The following is a 20811-nucleotide window of genomic DNA, read 5'->3' on the forward strand; positions in this document are numbered from 1 at the left end:
CCTTACATTGAGGAAGTCTGGCAGTCATGTCTTACTGTGACAGATAGGTGGTGGTGCTGGCGCCTATTTGTGTGGACAGGCTTTAAGTTAGAGCCCTACAAAATGTCTGTGACCAACAGCTACAGTGAAGGCAGACCTATTGATATACATAATTAAAATACCCACCTGACATTCAGTGGAAAAATGAAACGTATGCTGAAAAAGCCAACTCATATTCACACTCACATTCAAAGGCTTTTATTAGAAGTGTTAATGAAGCATCAGACATGACATATAAAATCACCTGTGGCACTTTACACTACAGAGCAAAACAACACTCATTTTGGTGTGCTGTTATGTAACTCACAGTAATCGATTTGATCTTCATTTGTTTATAACTATTTTTAGTGCCATTTCATGTTCTGCCTTTATTTAAAGCAGTGATGTGAAAGCACCCTATGGAATGATCAAACATGATATTCCAACATAATAATTAATACTTCATACCATCTAATATGAACAAAATGTAAACTTTTCCCCGTTTGGAATGTGTTTGTAACATGCATAGTATCGTCGTTAATGGTTAGGCATACAAGAGCACATTAATTACAAAAATCATCACTAGCTATGACTACATACTGCATCATACAACATACTCATGTATAGATAAACTTTCCCATAAAAAACCCCACATGTTTCCCATTCAATCCATGTAAGAGGAAACGCAGTATCAAGAGGAACTCTGCACACGTTCTTCCTTGACTCTGCAATGCCTCCCCCTTTACAGTTCACAGTCAGAGAAGCTTGATTTCTCTCTGCTCAGCACCAGTTGGACAAATCCTACTAAAGCTGTCTCCCAATGCAGGAGGTACTTCAGGTCACTAGAACAGTAGGTGAGTGTCCATGTCCTCTGTAAGAAGCAAGCATAGACAAGTACGGCATCAAAACACAAGGGTGAATTCAAAACATATATAAAGATGTTGATTGCAATAGACCTTAATGATGTTTTCAATGGGTTCCTGTTGACTGAAATAATATCGTACATTCTGTCTGGATGCATTGCACATTCATATAAGCACAATTCAGAAACATGGTGTGTATGACCCTGTGAAATTGTGAAAAGGTCTGGTCCGTCTTACCATCCCTGATGCCGAAGCAGTGACCCCACTCTTTGAAGGACACCTGCTTGTCTTTGTCAGCATCGCACTGCTGGAAGAAGTCTGAGGTGCAGTGCTCCATGGGAACCAGGGGGACTCTGAGCGGGGCCAGCTCTGAGTGGGAGAGATATCTGCACAGGGAAAACACCGGGGGGAGCATTTAGGGTGGCGGACACAGTAAGTCCTATTATTACATGGTGGTACGTTTTTGTTGTTATCACAGTAATTGTATACAATGAGCTTAAAAAAAATGCGGTGTGAAGAAACATAACTTGTCACTCGTTTTTAGAGTACATTCTGCTTTCTGTATTTCAGGCATGCTGGACGTTTTATCGCATGAATTATGACTTCAGCTATACAGACTGTCCTGATTTTTCTACCTGTCTGTGGGATGCTGGTCCATCTGTGCAAACTGCCAGTGCACAGGGTAGATGTACATGTGGTAGTTCTTCTCAAAGTCTTGGGCCAAGAGCTCAATTGGATGGTCTCCTGCATGCAGCCGCCTCTCACTCTCATAGAGCTTCTGTACCTGTGGAGGAGCATATAGGGAATACAATCAACCAGTACCAATTCCATTATAGCATCAACCAAAACATCCTTGCATGTTTTCATTAGTGACTAGTGTCTATTCTGGTAGGTAAGTAGTCTGCCTGTGCGTACCCTGGCTCGTTGCTTGGGGGTGAGGAAGCCAGGGGACATGGTGTCATGTTCAAAGAGCTGCAGCAGCACATTCTTCAGCCAATCGCGCATGCGCAGGGGGAACTGAGCCAGCTCGGTTCCCAGGCACGGTGGGATGACTGGGGGGGAGCCATGGGGATACACAGAGATGTTACATTCGCTGGGTGAACTTCATGTGTTTGTGCATGTGTCATGTTTTGAAGCCAGTTTAAGTGTTAGCTAACTTTTAGTTCTAATGTTTAATTAGTGTCATATGTTCATATTCTGTCTCATCTGAAAATGGTATGCTTAAAGATTGTTTATCTGAGATAATATGAAAAGTTCATCAAAAGTGTCCACTGTTCTAGAGAAAAAAGGTTATTGTGGATTGTTCTCTCCATTGTTTTTGACAAAGATGAAGAGTTTAACTCAGTTTCATCACAAATCAATCAATAGAATTCTAAATCAATTATTGTGACAGTATTGTATCCTACTGATCGAGAAACCTACTGATTCCCACCCTTTGGTGATACCTGTACCTACTCCTAGCGTATATAAAGCACATACATTCATAAAATAAAATATGACTGCTTAGATTCTAGTGTACCAGACTCCTCAACACAACATAATTAAATTCATGAATGACAGTGAAAGATTTTTGCATTACGTACATTTACAAGCTCCAGTGAAATCTAGGTGAAGCCTGTGTCCTTTCTTTGTCCCCTCAAGATTACACTTTGTGGCAAACAGCTGGCAAGATGTGTCATAGGTCTTGTTGTCTGTCCCGCAAACCTAATCAAATTATGTAAATGTTAAGTAAAAAAAAATGTTTAAACATTGCGCATCACACAAGTGTCAAACTTAAATCAGAGATAAAACAACAAAATACATTTGTTTAGTCTAGATGTATTAGAAGGGGTCAACTGTTGGAACGCAAATGTCCTGTATTAGACTTACATGATCAAATTCAGTGACACTGGTGGGACAGTCTGCGGCCTCCTGACATACACAAACAGGTTTGTCGTCTTCGTTGACTTTGCAGACTTTTCCACGTTTGCATCTGACATTTTCACAGGGATCTGCAAACAGAAAAAAGTAATTTTTCATACTTTCAAACTATTTTACCACAAAATAAGCCATCACTATATATTTTTGTATTGTTTTCATACTTTCAAACTATTTTACAACAAAATAAGCCATCACGATATATTTTTGTATTGTTTTCATATGCATGATTCTGACAGAGAGAGAGAGAGCTGTTTCTGGAGTGAGTTAAATTCCTTGGCTTGGTGAGTTTGTTCAGTGTATGAATCAAATGTGAGCTCTGCCATTGATTCCTTAAGCCCATTGCCATGGCTAAAACCGAGGCCACGACCACATTCTCTGTGGGAGCGCCAAAGAAAAGACACCCATCAGCAGATTCCTGATGAGAGCGCGGCTGCGTGGAGTCACAAGCGCTGAAACAACACTTACTGGTTTCTACCCCCTGCCCTGGCAGGGTTGGGGGTGGCCTCAGGCTGGGGTAGAGCTCCACTGTGGCCCTGATTTGAACTGGGTTCATCCCTATCATAGGGGCCTGTAGAGAAGACAAGAGTTAGACCAGTTACCAATATTACATAGTCAGAACCATGATATTACAGTTAGGCCAAAATATTCTTGACTTTCAAATGAATGTCAAGTAATGAAACTCTTGATTGTAGAGTGATACTGCAAATGTTTAGTGAAAAGATGAATGGGAACAATCATTATGAGGGGACACCAGAGCATGGCAATGCATTAGAGTAACAATCAGAGAAGAGGAATCATCCCCATTTTACCCATTTCCCAGACTTCCTTCTTTTAGGCCTCTGGACGGTGTTGTCAGTGGTGTCGGGTGTCTTCTCCTGCCCAAGCATCTGCCTGTGCCCGGGGTTGGCGGGCTCCGCTGGGATGGGCTGATCCCCCTGCATCTGCCCCTTCCTTTTCCGCTGGTTCTTCTTGTGCTTCCTGCCCTTGCCCTTGGTGTGGCTGCCGCTGTCATTGGTGTGCTGCTCTTGCTTGTCTCCCTCACCTCCCGGCAGGCGTGCTGCTCTGAACTCCATGCTGTTCTTGGCCTCTTGAAGAAGCTCAGAACCATCGCTGTCTCCTTGTTCGTTGTCGATCATTTCTTCCTTGTCAGGAGACACGTCCTTCTCTTGTGTTTTGTCTTTGAGCACTTCCTCCTTCTCTTTTTTCGGGGGCATCTCAGCGTCCTCACCGGCAGTCTCGGGGTCGTAGTCGGCCATGACAGCGGGGATCTCCTCGCCATCCTGTTCCTGATCCTCTACTTTCTCCTCCTTCTCCTTCTCAGGCTGGTTCTGGTCACTGTCACTACCACTGGTTAGGGGTGTGGCCTCCTCCAGCTTGGTCTCCAGAGGTTCTGACCCATCACTGTCGCTGGCATAATCTAAATCCACCCGGTTCTCAGACTCTGTGCTGCTTTCGCTCTCGTCCTCCTCCTCCTCCTCCTCTTCCACCCTTTTCTCCACCACACCCTCCTGGCCCTCTGCTTCCTCCTCTTCTTTCTCCCCATTCTCCTCCTCGCCCTCTTTCTTGTTCACCTCTCCTTCGCTCTCACCCTCTCCCTCATCACTCTCCTTGACTGCTGCCTCCCCCTCTTGGGTTTCCTGGCCCTCTTGCTCCTCCTCCTCCTCCTCAGAGCCCTGCAGGAGGCGAGCCAGTGCCTCTTCGCTCAGGAGCACAGGGGTGCCACTCTCCTTGTTCTCCTCCTCCTCCTCCTCCTCCTCCTCCCCAAAGCCCACCACCTCGCTGGCCTGCACTCCCTCATTGTTCACCTCCTCATCTTCTTGCTCCTGGCTGCTGGCCTCAAATGGGAGAAAAGTGGGTAGAATGGAACCTTTCCCCTCATTTGGTTCCTCAGGGTCTGAATCCTGGTGAAAAGGAGCAAAGACAAAGTTGCAGTCTCCATTCAAATGCTGAGCATCGCTTTGAAGTGCCAAATAGATGCAGGATTTTTTTTTTTTTACCTTTTCCTGAGGAGTCTGGGAATGTTTGGATATGCCACGGTGTTTTGCATGAGGTTTGCTTCTTACCTTGAAGGATAGAGAAAGCATTTAACTCTGTCTCTGAAAAACTTCTTTAATTTTACATGTTGATAGAGGTCATTGGGAACACTATCAAATTAATATGATGGTAATTATATTCTTTTAGTTCACTTTTCAGGCAGCAACACTCCAATATACTTACACACATGACAATCGCTGAAGCCATGAGGTACAGAAGAAGCAGATGGGTCTTCATTTCAACTTTGCCTGTGAAAATGAATGAATATATAAATAATCCTAAACATGATTAAACAGAAAATACAAGTCTTTTAAGGTAATTTAGTCCTCCTTGGGTAGTCAGCAGGAAACATATGCATTCCATGGCGCCCATTCTGTCCTTGCGGCGTCTCAATCTGTATGCAAGCGATCTCGTCAACCATGACACACAGGCACAGAAATCAGCTCCCTGTTGCCATGGCAATAGGCCTTGAGATGTGCTCCTCTCAAAAGTCACATTCAGAGTCCATCAGGGCTAAGTAAACAGCAGTAGGTACTAGACTGGAAAGAGAATGGGCTAAGTACACATGACTTTTTTCTTGTCTCTCAGACGGAAACAATGGCAGCGCTATTGGAACCCAACGAGCTAAAGTTGATAGTGCCAAACGCTATCACAAGCACTGGCTGAGACCCTGGCAAATGAGTTCTCTTCACATCACATTAGCTTTTACAACTTTTGATTTGCCTCTTTGTTTATTTTTTTATTTGACTAATCAGCTAATCTTGCACATTGTAAGTTTATGTTGTATGTCCAAAGTGCTATACAAGTAATGAAGTTGTATAGAGAAAATACTTCATATGTGTGTGACATGATTTCAAATATGTACAACGTGCATTTTCTTCTCTCTGGAATAACAGCAATGAACAAAAGAATGAAGATATTGATAAAGTGGAATCACTAACAAGTGGAACTCGAATATGTATGCATTTCTCAGCTGGCTGGGTACATTACACTGATGATCTGTTCCCCAAATAAAAAACACCTGAACAAAGGCTTACCCACAGCAGGTTATCTTCCTTAACATACCCACTAACAGAGAAAGGCTTTTTTTTCCACATTTATTAAAGATTACCTGGAGTTTTCTGTGTAGCAGAGGGAGAGTCTGGAGGCTGGATCAGCGTGAGAGGCTGGGGGTAGAAATCCTTACGCTGAGCACTGCGGAAATGCACTGAAGATCCCCCGCATCACACACACTTCTCTGAGTCTTTTATGCATGCCTCTCTGGCTGGAAAACATTGCAGGGGCACTCCTCGACAACCAGGGAGGCAACCAACTGTGATGGACATTGGGGTGGGGGCTTCAGTGCAGTTTCTGCATTGCAATGTGCAGAATGTGTACATTTATATGTATATTCCATATATAAATATGGATTATTTAATGTTGTGCCAGAGAATGCATTCAAACATGTGAGCAAATGTGTAGATTTCGGTGTAAGGGGGGTGTTAACGGTAATCATTTTAGGAGAAAATTTCATAGGAAAATAGCACAGAGTTAGATTTCTGAGAAGACTTGGTGATTAAACAAGGGTATATTTGGGTGAAATGGCACATAAACAAAGATAACAACATGCCTCCTGCCTAACAAGAATGAAAACATGTTGTTTTCCAAGGACCTCTTGCAAAAGCAAGTAGGAATAGCAAGTTAGCTTCTGGCTGAATATTCAATCAACCTTCACCCATTTGGTTCTCAGTAGTATATGCGAAACATTGCATTAATTGTTCTTTATATTTTTTTTAAGTATGAAGTCAAGACAAGCACTGTGCAGGTCATTGTTGTGTGAGTGTCTGCTCTTATGATATTCCCACAATAAGTGGAAATGAGAGGCATTCTAACAAGTCACATAATGGACATGGGATTATTAGTTTATTCGAATATTAAGTTAAATGTCAGTGGACCAGTAGCTCCCTATTAATAGTTTACATTATAAATACATTTTGCTCAACAACTATGAGAGAATGTTTTCCCTCTGTAAAAGTAAATAGTAAAGGTGCAGCTAGGGGGCAGTAATGAACTCAATTTGGAGATTAGATTCAGTGCCTCTTTTATTTGGAATTCATGAGCTTTTTAAATCACAACTCTTGAGCTACCTGTACAGTAAGTAACAGGAATGCTGCATGACAAATACCTGCATTCTGAATGCAATACAAAATGTGACCTAATAATTTCAGTATTGTTCATAAGGTGGCCTAATACTCATTAGGCAAGTTTGCACTTTATTAGTTAGTCCTGTTTTCTTGTTCCCTTGTGTAGAAGCTGCATATATGTAATTGTATACATTCTGTATTAAGTTGGCCTGAATACGGGAAGATGGAGTTTAAAATGACAAAACAAATTCAATAATTAATGACCCTGTAGCTCACAGTAAAGGCAGAGACTCAAAGAGACAACTATTTTATAAAGGGTTTTAAATGAATTCATTCCAGTGTAGTTGCTTGACCATACACACTGCTGGGATAAAAAAGGAGAATGCATGTTAGCTGTCAGTGATTTCCATATCATGTCTCAAAAGCCAGTGGAAAAATATGATAGTCATTTTAAAAAGAACAAAACAGACATGACAAAGAATCAAAGAAGCCCACTGTGAATCTCACCCTCCAATTTGTCAAACTAAATCATACTAAAAATGAGAGAACATTAACTGAACTATCAAATGGAGATGTTAATTAAGCCCCCACACCATCTAAACAGCCAACTGAGGACTTCCCATTTGATGGAAGGTTAGTGGCATTTAGTGAGTTGTTTTTGTTATTTTCTGCTTGACTGTATCTGTGGCAGTAAACTGATTGTGCTAATAGCCGATTGAGCTTTTTGTTTCTATACATTTGGAACAGGGGTTCAGTCAAGGGACCTGAACTGAACCTTGAGGACTCATGTTACATTTTAAAAGTGCACAGGCAAAATACCACTGCTACTGTATATTACATGACTGGCATAAGAGTGACTTGAATGTCCACTGAACGAAATTTGAACCTTGTCCGGGAAACCAGTCCTGCGTTCTATATTGAGAAATCTAAACAAAACTAAATGAGAGGTTGAGTGAGGTGACTGGGGTTGCGTGTGTCCAAGGCTGCATTTTTTAAGATGTGTTCGGGAAGTCCGGTTCCACGGGATGAATGATACACATTTACAGTATGAGCGTCATGACTCATTACAATATTTTTACAATTACATATTTTTTCCATGACATATTTTTCCCTTTATTAAGGTAAAAAAAAAACAGTAGGAGTAAATAGGATGCTGTGGTCACCCCTGTCAGCACCCTTGTGGTGTTCCTACACACCTTGTGGGAAAGGATGTGTCACATAATTACATTACCTCCGACTGTAAACAACCTGATTAAGACAGAATCCAAGCCTGCATACCCTGTAGTTCCGGTATGTCTGACCTCTCCCCACCCTCGAGGGTGGGTAGACATCATCTCAGACAGTAGCATTTAGCTGAGGCTTTTCTGGAAGATGCAGGGTGATAGCTGCGTGGTTTAATTACCAGGGTTGTGTACAGAGTGAAAGTATTATGCTCATAATTGACATTCAACCGCATTCCAGTTGATAAACCAAAAATGGCTTTTCAGAAAGTAACAAATAATACGACTCAGAATAATAACATTGGCATCTTTTCAACATATTCATGTGGTCTAAATATTTCATAAACATTCACCTTTCCAAATGTTATGTTTTCTCAAGCTTAATTGAACATGCTTGTGTTGGTTTCATGCAGTGTCTTGATTGTAAATATATATATAATGTCCATACTTCACAAATCCTGTTGGGTTTTTTTTCGTCCCGGGGGAGGATGGGAAGAAGCGTATAGAATAATAAAAGAAGCCACAGGAAGTGGATGCTCTCTCATTATGGCCTTCCTGTTCCGGTGTGGGTGCCTTCAGTGCTTACAGTCAGTCTTTACAACCCATGCACCCTATAGTTTGGTATGCTAAATTAGAGCTCCTCCTGTGTGTGTGTGTCTGTGTGTGTGTGTGTGTGTGTGTGTGTGTGTGTGTGTGTGTGTGTGTGTGTGTGTGTGTGTGTGTGTGTGTGTGTGTGTGTGTGTGAGTGTGTGTGTGTCTGCTTGCCTTCTGAACATGAAGAGCTGAGTTGGTGGGGAGGAAGTGATGCGTTCACCTTAGCGTACTCTGCTTGATAAATAGCCATCCTCGGTGCCACCATTGTACCACAGAAGTTAATCCAGCCTTTCACTCTCTAAGCTCTCAGGACCTGAGGACATAAGCGTCTGAACATTTACTTGGATATTTGAACACAAAGAGGTGAGTATTTTTTTGCTTTTGATTTTAATACATTAATTAAAAAAATAATACAATCTGTATGTATTCATATAGATAAATGTTTAGATGTTTAGATAGATAAATGTTATTTTTTTTAACACCTTTTTGTCACAAGAAACCAATCCGAGCTCTGTTTCAACAGAATGAGGGTTACCATAGTGATTCTGTGTCTTGTGGGTGCAGCCATTGCCAACCCTGTGAGTACCCCACAGTTATCTGACTATAACTACAGAAATACACTGAAAAGCATTGCTCTTATAATATAATAAAAATACAAGTGAAATCAGTTGAGAAATTAATTCAGTCAAAGCTGAGCTTTGAATGATACATTCTTTATCATTCCACCTGACAGATAATGTACAACACAACTATGGAAATAATGAACCCATCACCTGGGGTAAGTGTAATTTTCAATAGTAACGCAAAACAACTTCAATTAAATATCAATATCTACATTTAAATGACACAGTGTGCTTAGTACTAGTCTTTGTTGAACCTGATTTTAAACCAGACTCCATTTCCCAACTTCCAGTACTGTGCTAACAAACAGTTGTTCCTGATCAAATAGCTTTCGGAAGTCTCTCTTTAGCCTGTGTGGAGCACATTCAATCAATCACAGTCAGTTCTTGAGAAAATTGGTCTAATTCCTCAGACATCAGGTCTCAGAAAAAAATTACTTTGTGTGTTGTAACATCCTGTAAAGCTGGGTACCTATGACCACACTTACAATGTGAGGTAATGAGAAAACAGCCTCAACAAATTTATTTTTCAAAATGTCCTCAGTCAAAAAGGCATCAGGAAACCATAGACCAAATCACATTATCATGTTACATAGGCCACTCGATCTATGCTTACTTTTACTTACATCATTGTTGGCCATTCTGTTTGAATTCCAACGTCATAGACCTTAGACCTGATGTCTTGTAGTATGAGAAACAAAGCTGTTTTAGCTGATGTTTGATGATGTCCTAAAATGCACACCGTACAGCTTACCACAGTACAGTTATAAAGCAGAGGAATGCTTATGTATCCAGGTCTACAGCAAAAGCCTGCATTTCTGGTGGTTGTCCAGCAGAGGGAGATTTGTATTACTAATCCTCAAAAGTGCAGCCAATGACCTCTTCTTTAACGTTAACATTACAGGTCTCATCAGCATCTGATTCTTTAGAGCACACAGGCATGCCTGAGTTGAAGGTAAGTTTAAAAGATTACTTTGACACCAATATTTACATGCACCCTACATGCACTTACATAAAGCATGTGACATCGTGTCATCCCTGCTATCTTGTTCATACTACAATTCTCATTTTCAGTCTTCTCCAGTATCCTCAACCTCTGATCAAAGCAACTTCACACAACAAACGGTGAGCATCACACTATCATACAAAAAGTAATACGTACTTGAGCTACACGATGATTATGTGGTTTAAACCTGTACTTCAACATAAACTACCTTTCAAAGTCATGTGAGCTGTGATATTTTACAATACATGTTAAACCACAGTGTAACATTCACAGTACAAGTTCTGATGTTGTTTTAAATAAACATGTCTGAGATGACACATAAAAGTGTTACCTGTTTAGGAAAGGTAACGAGCTGTGCTCCTCAGCGTCTGTAACACCCTTCACTGGCTTATCTTCAACAGGCACAGAGCTCATCCGAATCTCAGTCCTCTGAGCAGAGTGACATTCCTGACCTGAGGGTAAGACCCAACTCTTCAGAGAGCACCTTCCTTCCTAACTTGCACTTCTACTAGTACTTAACTTGCACTTACAGTAGTTGCATTCCTGCACTTTTTTTTCTTTTTCTTATGTAAAATAGTATTTATTGTTACACTAGGTCTTTATTGCTAGTAGCTTGATTGTTCTCTCCCTTGTACGTTGCTTTGGACAATGCTAAATGAACACATCTAAATGTAAATGGTAAGAAGGGCACATGAGCTTTATGGTTGAAATAAAAATCAATTTCTGTAATTTTATTTGACACCTGAAAAGCATGAAAATAAAGGGGAATGTTATGGTGGTCTCAGACAAAAATCATTATAAAGTTAGAGTTAGAGTATGTCGAAATGTTGGTCTGCACTTCTGCATTCCATCTGGACTGATGGTGTATTCTCTTAAACAGAGTGCCTCTAGTTCGTCGTCATCAGAGCAAAGCAACTCTTCAAGCCAAGAGGTCAGTGAATGTATAAAATCTCATTTAAAATGCTTACAATGTCATTTTATTGGACTTTATGTTGTTGCTACCTCACCACATGTGAAGTAAGAGTGAACACATGATTGGATCAGCTCCTTACCAATCGTGACCTGTGACCTGTATTGGACATGTATTGATCTGTGGATGTCATGTCTTTGCCAGTCCCAGAGTTCCTCAGAGTCCGACTCATCCAATCAAAGTGACACATCAGAGCAGACGGTAGGATGAAAATCAATGTACATTGTTAACACAGTCTACCTAATCTGACAGTAGCATGGGTATGTCATAAGAATTATTCAAACAAATTGCTTACAATCTTTCCACAGACTTCAGAATCCTCAGAGTCAGATTCATCTGACTCCAGTGACATGGTAAGTCAGGTCTCTAGTTCAGACACCATAACTGTCAGATCATTTTGCTCTTAAGGTACCTTGAGGCGACAACTTTCTCATCTTTTCACCTCTCTTCCCATTCAGACATCAGATGAGAGTCAAAGTGAATCCCTGAAAGACACGGTAGGCTATGATTAGTTTTTACCATGATTAGACTTATGTAAAATTTGCCTGCCAGTTTAGCTACATTATTTTATATATAATTTTATAATCTCAAGATTTCTCTTTCCATCACATAATTGAAATGACTGAATCATTGCCGTTACTTTCTTCCATTTAGACATCAGAGGAGAGTAACTCATTAGAAGACAAGGTACATTTATACAAATTAAGATGAGATTGTGTCATATATTGATGAAGTACACAGAGATGTGATGGTCTGAAAACGTTGTACTTGTTATTTTCAGTTTAATTTAGTGGAGAATGGAGTCACCAGGGATGACAGTAGAGGAAGCAAAGAAAACCTCCGAAGGGTATGTTGAAAGTGCCTCAGAGTAACCCATTGAGTTTAAAATAAGTGTAATCAAATAGTAAATCAGCTTGTTTGCCTTGTGAACTCTCAGTGATGCACACTTGTCCTCTACCAGTTCTTCAGAGTTTACGCCGTCAAAGCAACCGCTCCGGATTCCGTCAGTGATTCACAGCAATCGTTCGTGGAGAGCAAAGAGGACAACAGCATCTCCAACGAAATCCCAGAAGCCACCGGTGGACCAGGCCAATCCTTGGAGCGCGTGAGCAGCGAGGACAGCAGGGCCAGCGTCGACCTTGGAAACAGCACAGAGAACAGCATTAGCAACGAGAGCACCGAGAACAACAGCACCGAGAGCACGGAGAGCAACGAGGACAGTGAGATCGCAGTCAGCCACGAGAGCAATGACAGCAAGTCTGCAGAGTGTCTCCCAGGATCTGGCCAAAACTGTGACAGCGACAGTGACAGTGACGAGTCGAACATGAGAGACATAGGCGATGATGGTGATCATGATCCGTTCGATGGCTTCTTCGTGCCCTTTGACACACCAGGGGAGTTGCTGCTGCGAAGATGACACATTCTTTGTAGCCATATCTACAGTGTTGCACTTTAATTTAATTTAAAACAGCAATATATTTGTCTTCCTCGGCCCATGTGTCGAAAACTGTGTTATCTGTCTCAGCTGACTGTTGATAGATCATTGTACTGTATTTATCATTTTTGTTACATTTCATTATTTGTATTACTATAATATGTGCCATTTATCAACTGAATGTGTTTTATATGAAATAGTATTCTACATATTTAACAAATTATTTCAATATTATTATTAACAATAATTTGCACTGCATTTTATGCTTTTTGCGGTAACAAAGTAATTTTGTTCAAAGCAGAAACACTACATTATTTTAAAGTATGGCTGATGGTTCTGGCCTGTTTTAATCATCTGTTGACAGAGTAATTATAGAATAAATGGAGTAGAAGTTACTTTTTGATTTGCATGTCTTGTGGTGAGACTTTCTGATGTATATATATATAAGAAGCAGGAGGCATCCAACACAATCTTTTCAGCTTTAGCTTCCCACCCACCTAAATTCAGTGAGTGGATTGTCTACACATATTATTGACACAGGTCCTTTAGAAGACAGGACCTCTTTGATCAGGGTTGACATGAATCCAAATAAAAACAAAAACAATCACCACATAAATCCTATGACTGACATATGGAACGCCTAAGAACACATGTGATCCCATTTCAAGAGAAACAGCTGAAACTGCCTTTTCATTGCATGGGCTTGGTGGGAGAGGTAGACACAAGCAGAAGCACAAGGATTGTCTACAGCAGTGATCCCCATAATTAAGCCTTGTCGAAACAGCCTCACTAAGAGTTTTCCACAATCCAAAAATGAGGTGCTCAGCTCTCAAAATAAAAACCCTGCCGTCAACATTTCCCTTTGAACATGGCCCAGAGAAAATAAACACCTTCAGTCAGACGGGATAGACTCTCAGCACATGCTCAGACATCTCCTCACGAGGACAAGGGCTAGTTACAGGGTCCGCTGTCTATGAACTGCCTTCATTCAGAACGTGTGCCGTCCACCAAAAGTAACTGATCTCAAAATGGATTTTGTTTAAATGTCAGATGAATCTGTTCACAACCACTGTATGGATTTGTGTTTATGTGCTTATTAAAGGTTGTGTGGAGATGAAGATTCCTTTCATATTTATCTGCCTTTTGACAATTACACCAGTTGTACCGGTAAGGTACGGTATTTTTTTCTCTAAATTGCTTTATGTCAAACTTTACTGCTTGGTTTGTATATAGGTACCAAGGGACATTTGGTCAAGAATTAGACTTGCATAAATGGTAAGTGGACAGTACCTGGGACTACACAATCCAGAGAATGCACACATATTCGTTCAAATACACAAGAGCAAAAGCACCTTTTCATTTAATTATCAAAAAGATGCTTTAAGTAATATGCTTATGTTTATGTTAATCATCAAAAGGATGCTTTAAGTAATATGCTTATGTTTATGTTAATCATCAAAAAGATGCTTTAAGTAATATGCTTATGTTTATGTTAACCCCGCAACAGCGAGACAGTAAAGCTTGGGAAGTTAAATATGGAGTTTCCCAAAGTGACAGGTCTGAACTGCAAACAGCTATTACACTTACATGGAATTTACTCTCTGTCTTAACTGCTGTTTTGGCAGGAAGATGAAGACTCTTCTGAGGTTGGGAACAAGATGACTAATTACAGAAATACTGGAATAATTTTCCTCAGGAACAATCCTTAGATAACTGGAAGTGAGGTGTTGTGATCTACAGTCTAGACGCTCTGTGATACAGGATAATAGTCTGGATATTTTAGGCATCAAGCAAATACTAGGTGTAGAATAATAGAAGCAATATTGTTATTACAACTGATATGCACACACACACACACACACACACACACACACACACACACACACACACACACACACACACACACACACACACACACACACACACACACACACACACACACACTCAATCTCTCTCTCATACACACACACACACACAAACACATACACGCTCACACACACACACACACACACACACACACACACACACACACACACACACACACACACACACACACACACACACACACACACACACACACACACACACACACACACACACACACACACACACACACACACACACACACATACAGGAGTGGGACCAAGAGGATGATGAGAAACAGGTTGATGCTGATGGAGGTGGTGGTGGTGGTGAGCTGGAGGAAGAGGAAAGGAGTGATTGTGAAAGTGATGTGCAGGGTGAGAAGGAGGAGGAACAGACACAGGAAATGTATGATGATGATGAAGAGGAGGAGGACAGGGATTACTATAAAGATGACAAAAATGTTGGGGGTCAAAAAGAGACAGATGACGATGATGGCCAAGAAGTAGAAGAACAAGATGATGATGAAGATGATGATGATGACGATGATGAAGAAAGGGAATTGTGATGACTGTAATGATTAAGATAGTGATTATGGTGATAACACTGGTTGTAATGACGGCTGATACTGATGATACTGATTACATACGTAGACAACAGAAAATAACAAACCATGTGGACACAGTAGAAGTCTAAAGAAGAGTTGTTGGAACTGAGTAGGATACGCAACAGAGTTTATGATAGAGCTGATAGAGTACATAGTTACTTTTCTCTGTTAACACATTTTCAAATCACTCTGTTATGTGTTCTTGAGAACAGACATTTTTTATGAAAAACTGCCTTGATAACACTGAGTACTTGGCTGTGGTCAGATAGTCTGTCCAATTGTCTTTTCCTAACCACTTTTCCTTGACCTTTATGGAAAATGTCACGAGGTCAAGGAAAGATGTGAAGTAGAATTCATAAGGACTTAGACAAAGACAACCAGGGTGCTAAGAGAATCTGACTGCACTTATACTACTAATAATTATGCAAAGGCTGATGTGGGTCATGTTGATCGGTTGTTGATTGGGTTGTTGTTGCTGTTGCAAGGAATTGTGGGGTGATACTATCTCCTTTCCTTTCGTAAAGGATGCTCCCGTTTACCCAATGCTAAAGGAGATACAAAAGCAAGCATTGAAGTTCTTCTCCTAATCATTTAGAGAATTCGACCAGCTCTTATCATGGCTGCCACTTAGATATTTCCGGGCCATTTTAATCAGTTAGGACCCATTCTAAGCAAAAAAAGACTATCTGAATGGGGCCCTTGTCTTGCTTGCTTTCCTCAAATGCAAAAGAGTTAGCAGTGAATTGCCACTAGGGGGTACAATTGTTCACTTTAAAGCCAGTAGGCACGTTTAAATGCCCTATTCTCAAACAGTATGAGACAGTGCAAATGGCATGCCATATGAAATGTGAAATATTGAATGAATGTTACACCTTTATGGTAATATAGACAAAGCAATCTGTGTCCGATTAACAGAATCCTCACATTTCCCTGTCTCTGAACATCACCTGCATCCAGTGTCCCAACACATCTTGCATTCTACCATGTCATATCCTATGTCATCCAGCTCAGACGAAATGTTGTTAATATTATGTCAGAGAGCACTGAATATTCTGATGGATAAGATTTGTTTTTTTCTCTCTCTTACACTTACACACACACACACACATGCACACAGACATGCACACGCACACGCACACACAAATTCACACATGCAGTTCCTGTTATGCCCACACATCCCAGCACCACTACCACACCACAGAGCCACACCCACCCATACCCACCTACGCACGCACACACGCGCAGACATTGTTCCAAAACTGACACAAGGATTTTTTTTATTTCAGCTGTAATATCTTTTGTGACTGTCTATCACAATTCATAGTGTGAGAATAGTACTACCAGGTTAGTTTATCACATCATTACCGCTTAAAAAGGTCCACATCCTTTTAAACTAGGTTGTGATAAAAGTTTTGGAAATACTACGTCCATGGTTTGTTTAACTTTCCACTCTGCATCACCTTGCACACATACGCAAAACCAAGCTTAGATTAGCAGCATGTCTAGTGAACACCATTGTAGCTCTATAAGGTAACAAACTATTCGATGACAGTTTTTCTACTTTAAAAGTGAGCTGTGGTTACCAAGAGGCCTTTTTGCACATTAACCTCAGAGATATGTGTTCTTAAACTAGCAAGTTACAGGAAGAGACGCATGTGCAACTGGCCATGTCATGTGCAGCAGCTGAAAGACAAATTAAGTGTTTCATACTCGGGAAAAAACCATTGGTATTCTTCTTTGTGACTCGACAATTAACGGAATTGATGATTGTGCACAAGATGGAAAGGAGTTGTCATTAAACTATCCTACGATGTTAAAATGTGAAGTACAAGAAAAGTCCACCAGTGCCGCTGGGGAAGTCCCAAGGAAATCCCCTAGTGTCGGAATTATTATTTCGAAATTGAAGGCGAGCGAGCTCTTCTCCTTAGACAAGAAGACATGCGACTGAGCCCACGAACACCAACTCGAAATCGGTACGAGCAAAATAATAGCTTATATTTATGGAATAGTGCAGACGTTTTGCTTGCTTTAGCAACTCTTTAAAGTGATTGTTTACAGTACGTCTGAATTCGGAAAAAGGTGTACCATGAGTAACATCGAAGTGGTTAACGATGCGCTGAGTGCCAAGATAAGGAGCTGTTCTATACTGACAACGTTTTACCATGAAACGCAAAGGGAGATTGCTAATGTAAGTCAACAGCTACATTCCCGGGACTCTGTAATCGCTGATTTAAAAGCAAGACTTGGAAAATATGAGAGGACTGTAATCAATGACGATGGAGAAGAACCTGTTGTGATTGGACCCTCAAAGTCTCTTTTGGAGAGTTTATGCAAGGAAATTTACAAATTAAAACAAAAATTAAAAGACTCCGAGGCAGACGGAAACCAGCAGTTGGAAGCAATCAAACTAGTGAGTATTTCCTATTGTACTCTACACCTGCCAAATTACCTTCAGCTATTTAACAACACAATCTTGTGTGTATCCTAAAATTACAGCTACTGTATAACATGCAAATAATCTCTCCAAACTCGTCTTGAATGGTATATTACTGCTATCCTATAAATGGGACACTGCATCAAGATTATGGCTACCACAGCACTTGCACTTGCTGTATTAGCTGGGTGTCTGTCGGTCTGACACCTGCATGGTGCCTGTTGCCCTTAGGAGGTTGAGCGCCTTCAGCGGCAGGTGAGGGCGAAGGAGGAGGAGCTGGAAAGAGTGGCCCAGCGGACAGACCAGGACCGGACAAGGGAGATCCAGCGTCTCTGCACAGCCCTGGCCGAGACAGACCGTGTCCAGGCCACACGCACCGTTCTTTGCAACTCCCTGGCTGAGGAGGCCGACCAGCTAAGGAGCCAGCTTGGGGCCACTGTGAGGGTCTGCCAGGAACTGCTGGGCCGTCTGGAGAAGGAGAAAAAGAGAGGGACCCTGACTGAGGAGCCACAAGTCTCAGAGGTGTGCATCACTGAGTAGTTTTGATTATTATTGTATCTTATTTTATGTGGCCGGTTGGTTCCTCTACAAAAAAAGTGTCTAAGCGATTTCTGTAATAGACAAAGTCAGCACTTGCATATCAACTGAATTATAGTTTCAGACTTTCATTCTTTTTTTGCCAGAAAACGGACTCCACAGAGGCAGCACATCTTAATGATTTAGTCACCCAACTACAGGAGGAAAATCAGCAGCTGAAAAATAGAGCGGCATATGTAAGGATCACTTTTGAATGTTACTGTATCAGTAAATATGTTTAGCATTTAGCATGTAGATCAAACATAATACCTTATGAGTTGTCATAATCTGAGAAGAAAGACATTGTGGCCTTCTGTGTCTTAACCTCAGGTAGAGAACCTCAATGCGAAGTGGCAGAAGTACGACTCGAGTCGGGAGAAGTATGTTAGGGGACTGTGCCAGAGGCTAAAGGAGTCCACTGCGTTGGCTGCTGCCGGCCCTTCGGCTGGTCAGGTGCTCATGGGACCTGGACTGGGTCTGACACCTGGGGGTTCTAGTCTCCTTCAGCAGGAGATCGCCAGGCTCAACAACCTTTTGGACGAGAAGATGAGGGACTGTCAAAGGCTTGTGGAAGAGAGGGACGATGTTGCCAGAAAGAACCAGGAGCGAATCCAAATGCTGGAACAACAGGTCAGCACCTCACCATCATTATCGTCAACCTGCAACTCTTAAAGCCTCTCAAAAGTGTTCTTTGAAATAAGTTAATAGCTTATCTGCATCCATATCATACACATGAAATTAATGTTTTATCATCCCTACATGCGTGGCTGGGAAACCAAAAGAAAGATCGTATATGAAAAATGAACACAGTGATGGGAATGACAGCATGACTTAGCTTTAGAATTAGCAGACTTTAGCTTTAGAATGAATTCCTTTAGAATAATACCCTGGATCTTCTCATCACGATAGGTCCTTGCATACATTGAGGACTTTAAATCAGAGAGGGCTGATCGGGAAAGAGCCCAAGGGAAGATTCTAGACCTTCAGGAGGAGGTGGGCCGTCTCCAGCTGCTAATCCGCAGTCAGGTAAGGGAACCTGCTGCAGCTCCACTGCTAAGGACAGCCCCACAGCATTAAACCCAGTGTGAACTATACCCATGCTGTGCCCTAATACACCAGGCTTTGATGCCTTTAGATATCACAAGGCTGCTCCGTTTGCTTGTTATCTTTCACTTTTATCATTAAAATGAGGGCAAAGTACATTATGGCATTATGGAGAGAAAAATCATTTGACATTTTATATCTGCTTATTTAAATTCACCACAGAGCCCGAGAGAGGTGCCCAAAACCTGCCGAATCCACGCCGGCCGAAATAAGTCCCCGCACATGGATGCCATGACAGAACCACTGCTAGGCAACAGTCCGGATCAGCCTGGGTCCAAGCGCTTCCCGGTTCACTCTACACTGAGCGCCACGCGGACGGAGTGCAGGGGTGTGGGTGATCTACAGTGTCCATACTGCTTCAGCACCTATGACGACGCGCACACAACTGAATACATGAAGCATCTTGATGAGTGTGCCAGACTGTGAGTGAGAGCTTATTCCCTTCAGACAGACAGGAGCTCTGTCACTCGGCACTATCACCAACTGCAAAGCACTACATGCCCCTGAGTCGGAGCAAGGGCCCAACTGACAGTTTCCTCTGACTCACAGTCGTATCAGAACAAGTGCCTCGCTAGAGTTTTATAAATACGAATACAAAGTCGAATCTAAAAGGTTATTTTCTTTGATTTTAATGGGAGAACTGGCTATGTGTTGTGCCATGTCTAATCCATTACTTTTTATTTAGTTTATTTCCACAGAATGCTGCATGTCAGACAAATATGTGTGGCTAGACACAGCAAAATATACCTCAGTTGAATATTTAGTTTATCCAATAGGTGGTAAACTTTGCACTTTTTCGCTCATTTACTATTGCCAAAATGGTTGAAAGCACAAGTGAATACTTTAGTGTGTTTGGAAACACATAAGCTTTTGGTAGATTTCATGATATTATTAATACTATATAATATTATATTTTATTGTGAGTTATTATGGTGCTATTCATAATATTCTGTAATATCTATGTGTAATATTCTTGTTTGATAAAACAGTGTTACTTTTAGTGAAATATATCAGTATACTTTTAAATCTGAATATCTATTTTTGTAGTTCGCATTTACTGAGGTATGAGAACATTTTATCACAAGAGACATCAAGTTTAGTATCGTCTAGTTTGACGTTCTCATCTCTGATCTACTGTAAAACATGAAATACCATCATGGAATAAAAACAGGATATACGTACATGTGATATCGCGGTTCACGTCTCACACGTTGTTCCAAACAAAATTGTTTCAGTTTCAGATATCATGGTTCACGTCAAAGAACAGCTTAACTGCCAAACTTGAATCTTTCACCTAAGAAATATGGGATGAGTTTTCATTCAGAGGTTTATTTTTTTTAATAAAACACAATTATTTCAGACACCTAGTGATATGTGCCTTTATGTGTTTGTGTTGGTGGTTGGTCTGTGTGCTCGAGTATGGT

At 41.1% G+C, this 20811-nt stretch overlaps 3 protein-coding genes across 3 annotated transcripts; 2 read left to right on the top strand and 1 right to left on the bottom strand.

The window, feature by feature from the left end:
• Window positions 1-214: 214 nt before the first annotated feature.
• On the bottom strand, window positions 215-6097 carry sparcl1 (SPARC-like 1). The gene is made up of 11 exons (XM_012836884.2): window positions 5947-6097; window positions 5019-5083; window positions 4799-4864; window positions 3611-4702; window positions 3267-3369; window positions 2751-2872; window positions 2465-2585; window positions 1797-1933; window positions 1517-1665; window positions 1119-1267; window positions 215-889 (listed from the first exon to the last, which is right to left on the bottom strand). The coding sequence occupies exons 2-11, from the start codon at window positions 5070-5072 to the stop codon at window positions 861-863; spliced, it is 2022 nt and encodes a 673-aa protein (XP_012692338.2). The 5' UTR covers window positions 5073-5083; window positions 5947-6097; the 3' UTR covers window positions 215-860.
• Window positions 6098-8954: 2857 nt separating this feature from the next.
• On the top strand, window positions 8955-13524 carry scpp1 (secretory calcium-binding phosphoprotein 1). The gene is made up of 13 exons (XM_031560052.1): window positions 8955-9135; window positions 9296-9350; window positions 9506-9550; window positions 10297-10347; window positions 10467-10517; window positions 10800-10856; window positions 11279-11329; window positions 11513-11569; window positions 11677-11721; window positions 11827-11865; window positions 12023-12055; window positions 12150-12215; window positions 12330-13524. Exons 2-13 carry the CDS (start codon window positions 9297-9299, stop codon window positions 12783-12785), a joined length of 1005 nt encoding a protein of 334 aa, XP_031415912.1. The 5' UTR covers window positions 8955-9135; window position 9296; the 3' UTR covers window positions 12786-13524.
• Window positions 13525-16639: 3115 nt separating this feature from the next.
• tnip2 (TNFAIP3 interacting protein 2) lies at window positions 16640-20748 on the top strand. The gene is made up of 6 exons (XM_012836965.3): window positions 16640-17683; window positions 17939-18229; window positions 18391-18480; window positions 18614-18913; window positions 19193-19309; window positions 19550-20748. Exons 1-6 carry the CDS (start codon window positions 17360-17362, stop codon window positions 19811-19813), a joined length of 1386 nt encoding a protein of 461 aa, XP_012692419.1. The 5' UTR covers window positions 16640-17359; the 3' UTR covers window positions 19814-20748.
• Window positions 20749-20811: the final 63 nt, after the last annotated feature.

Source organism: Clupea harengus, chromosome 22, assembly GCF_900700415.2.
Source record: "Clupea harengus chromosome 22, Ch_v2.0.2, whole genome shotgun sequence".
In the NCBI taxonomy this organism is placed as follows: domain Eukaryota; kingdom Metazoa; phylum Chordata; class Actinopteri; order Clupeiformes; family Clupeidae; genus Clupea; species Clupea harengus.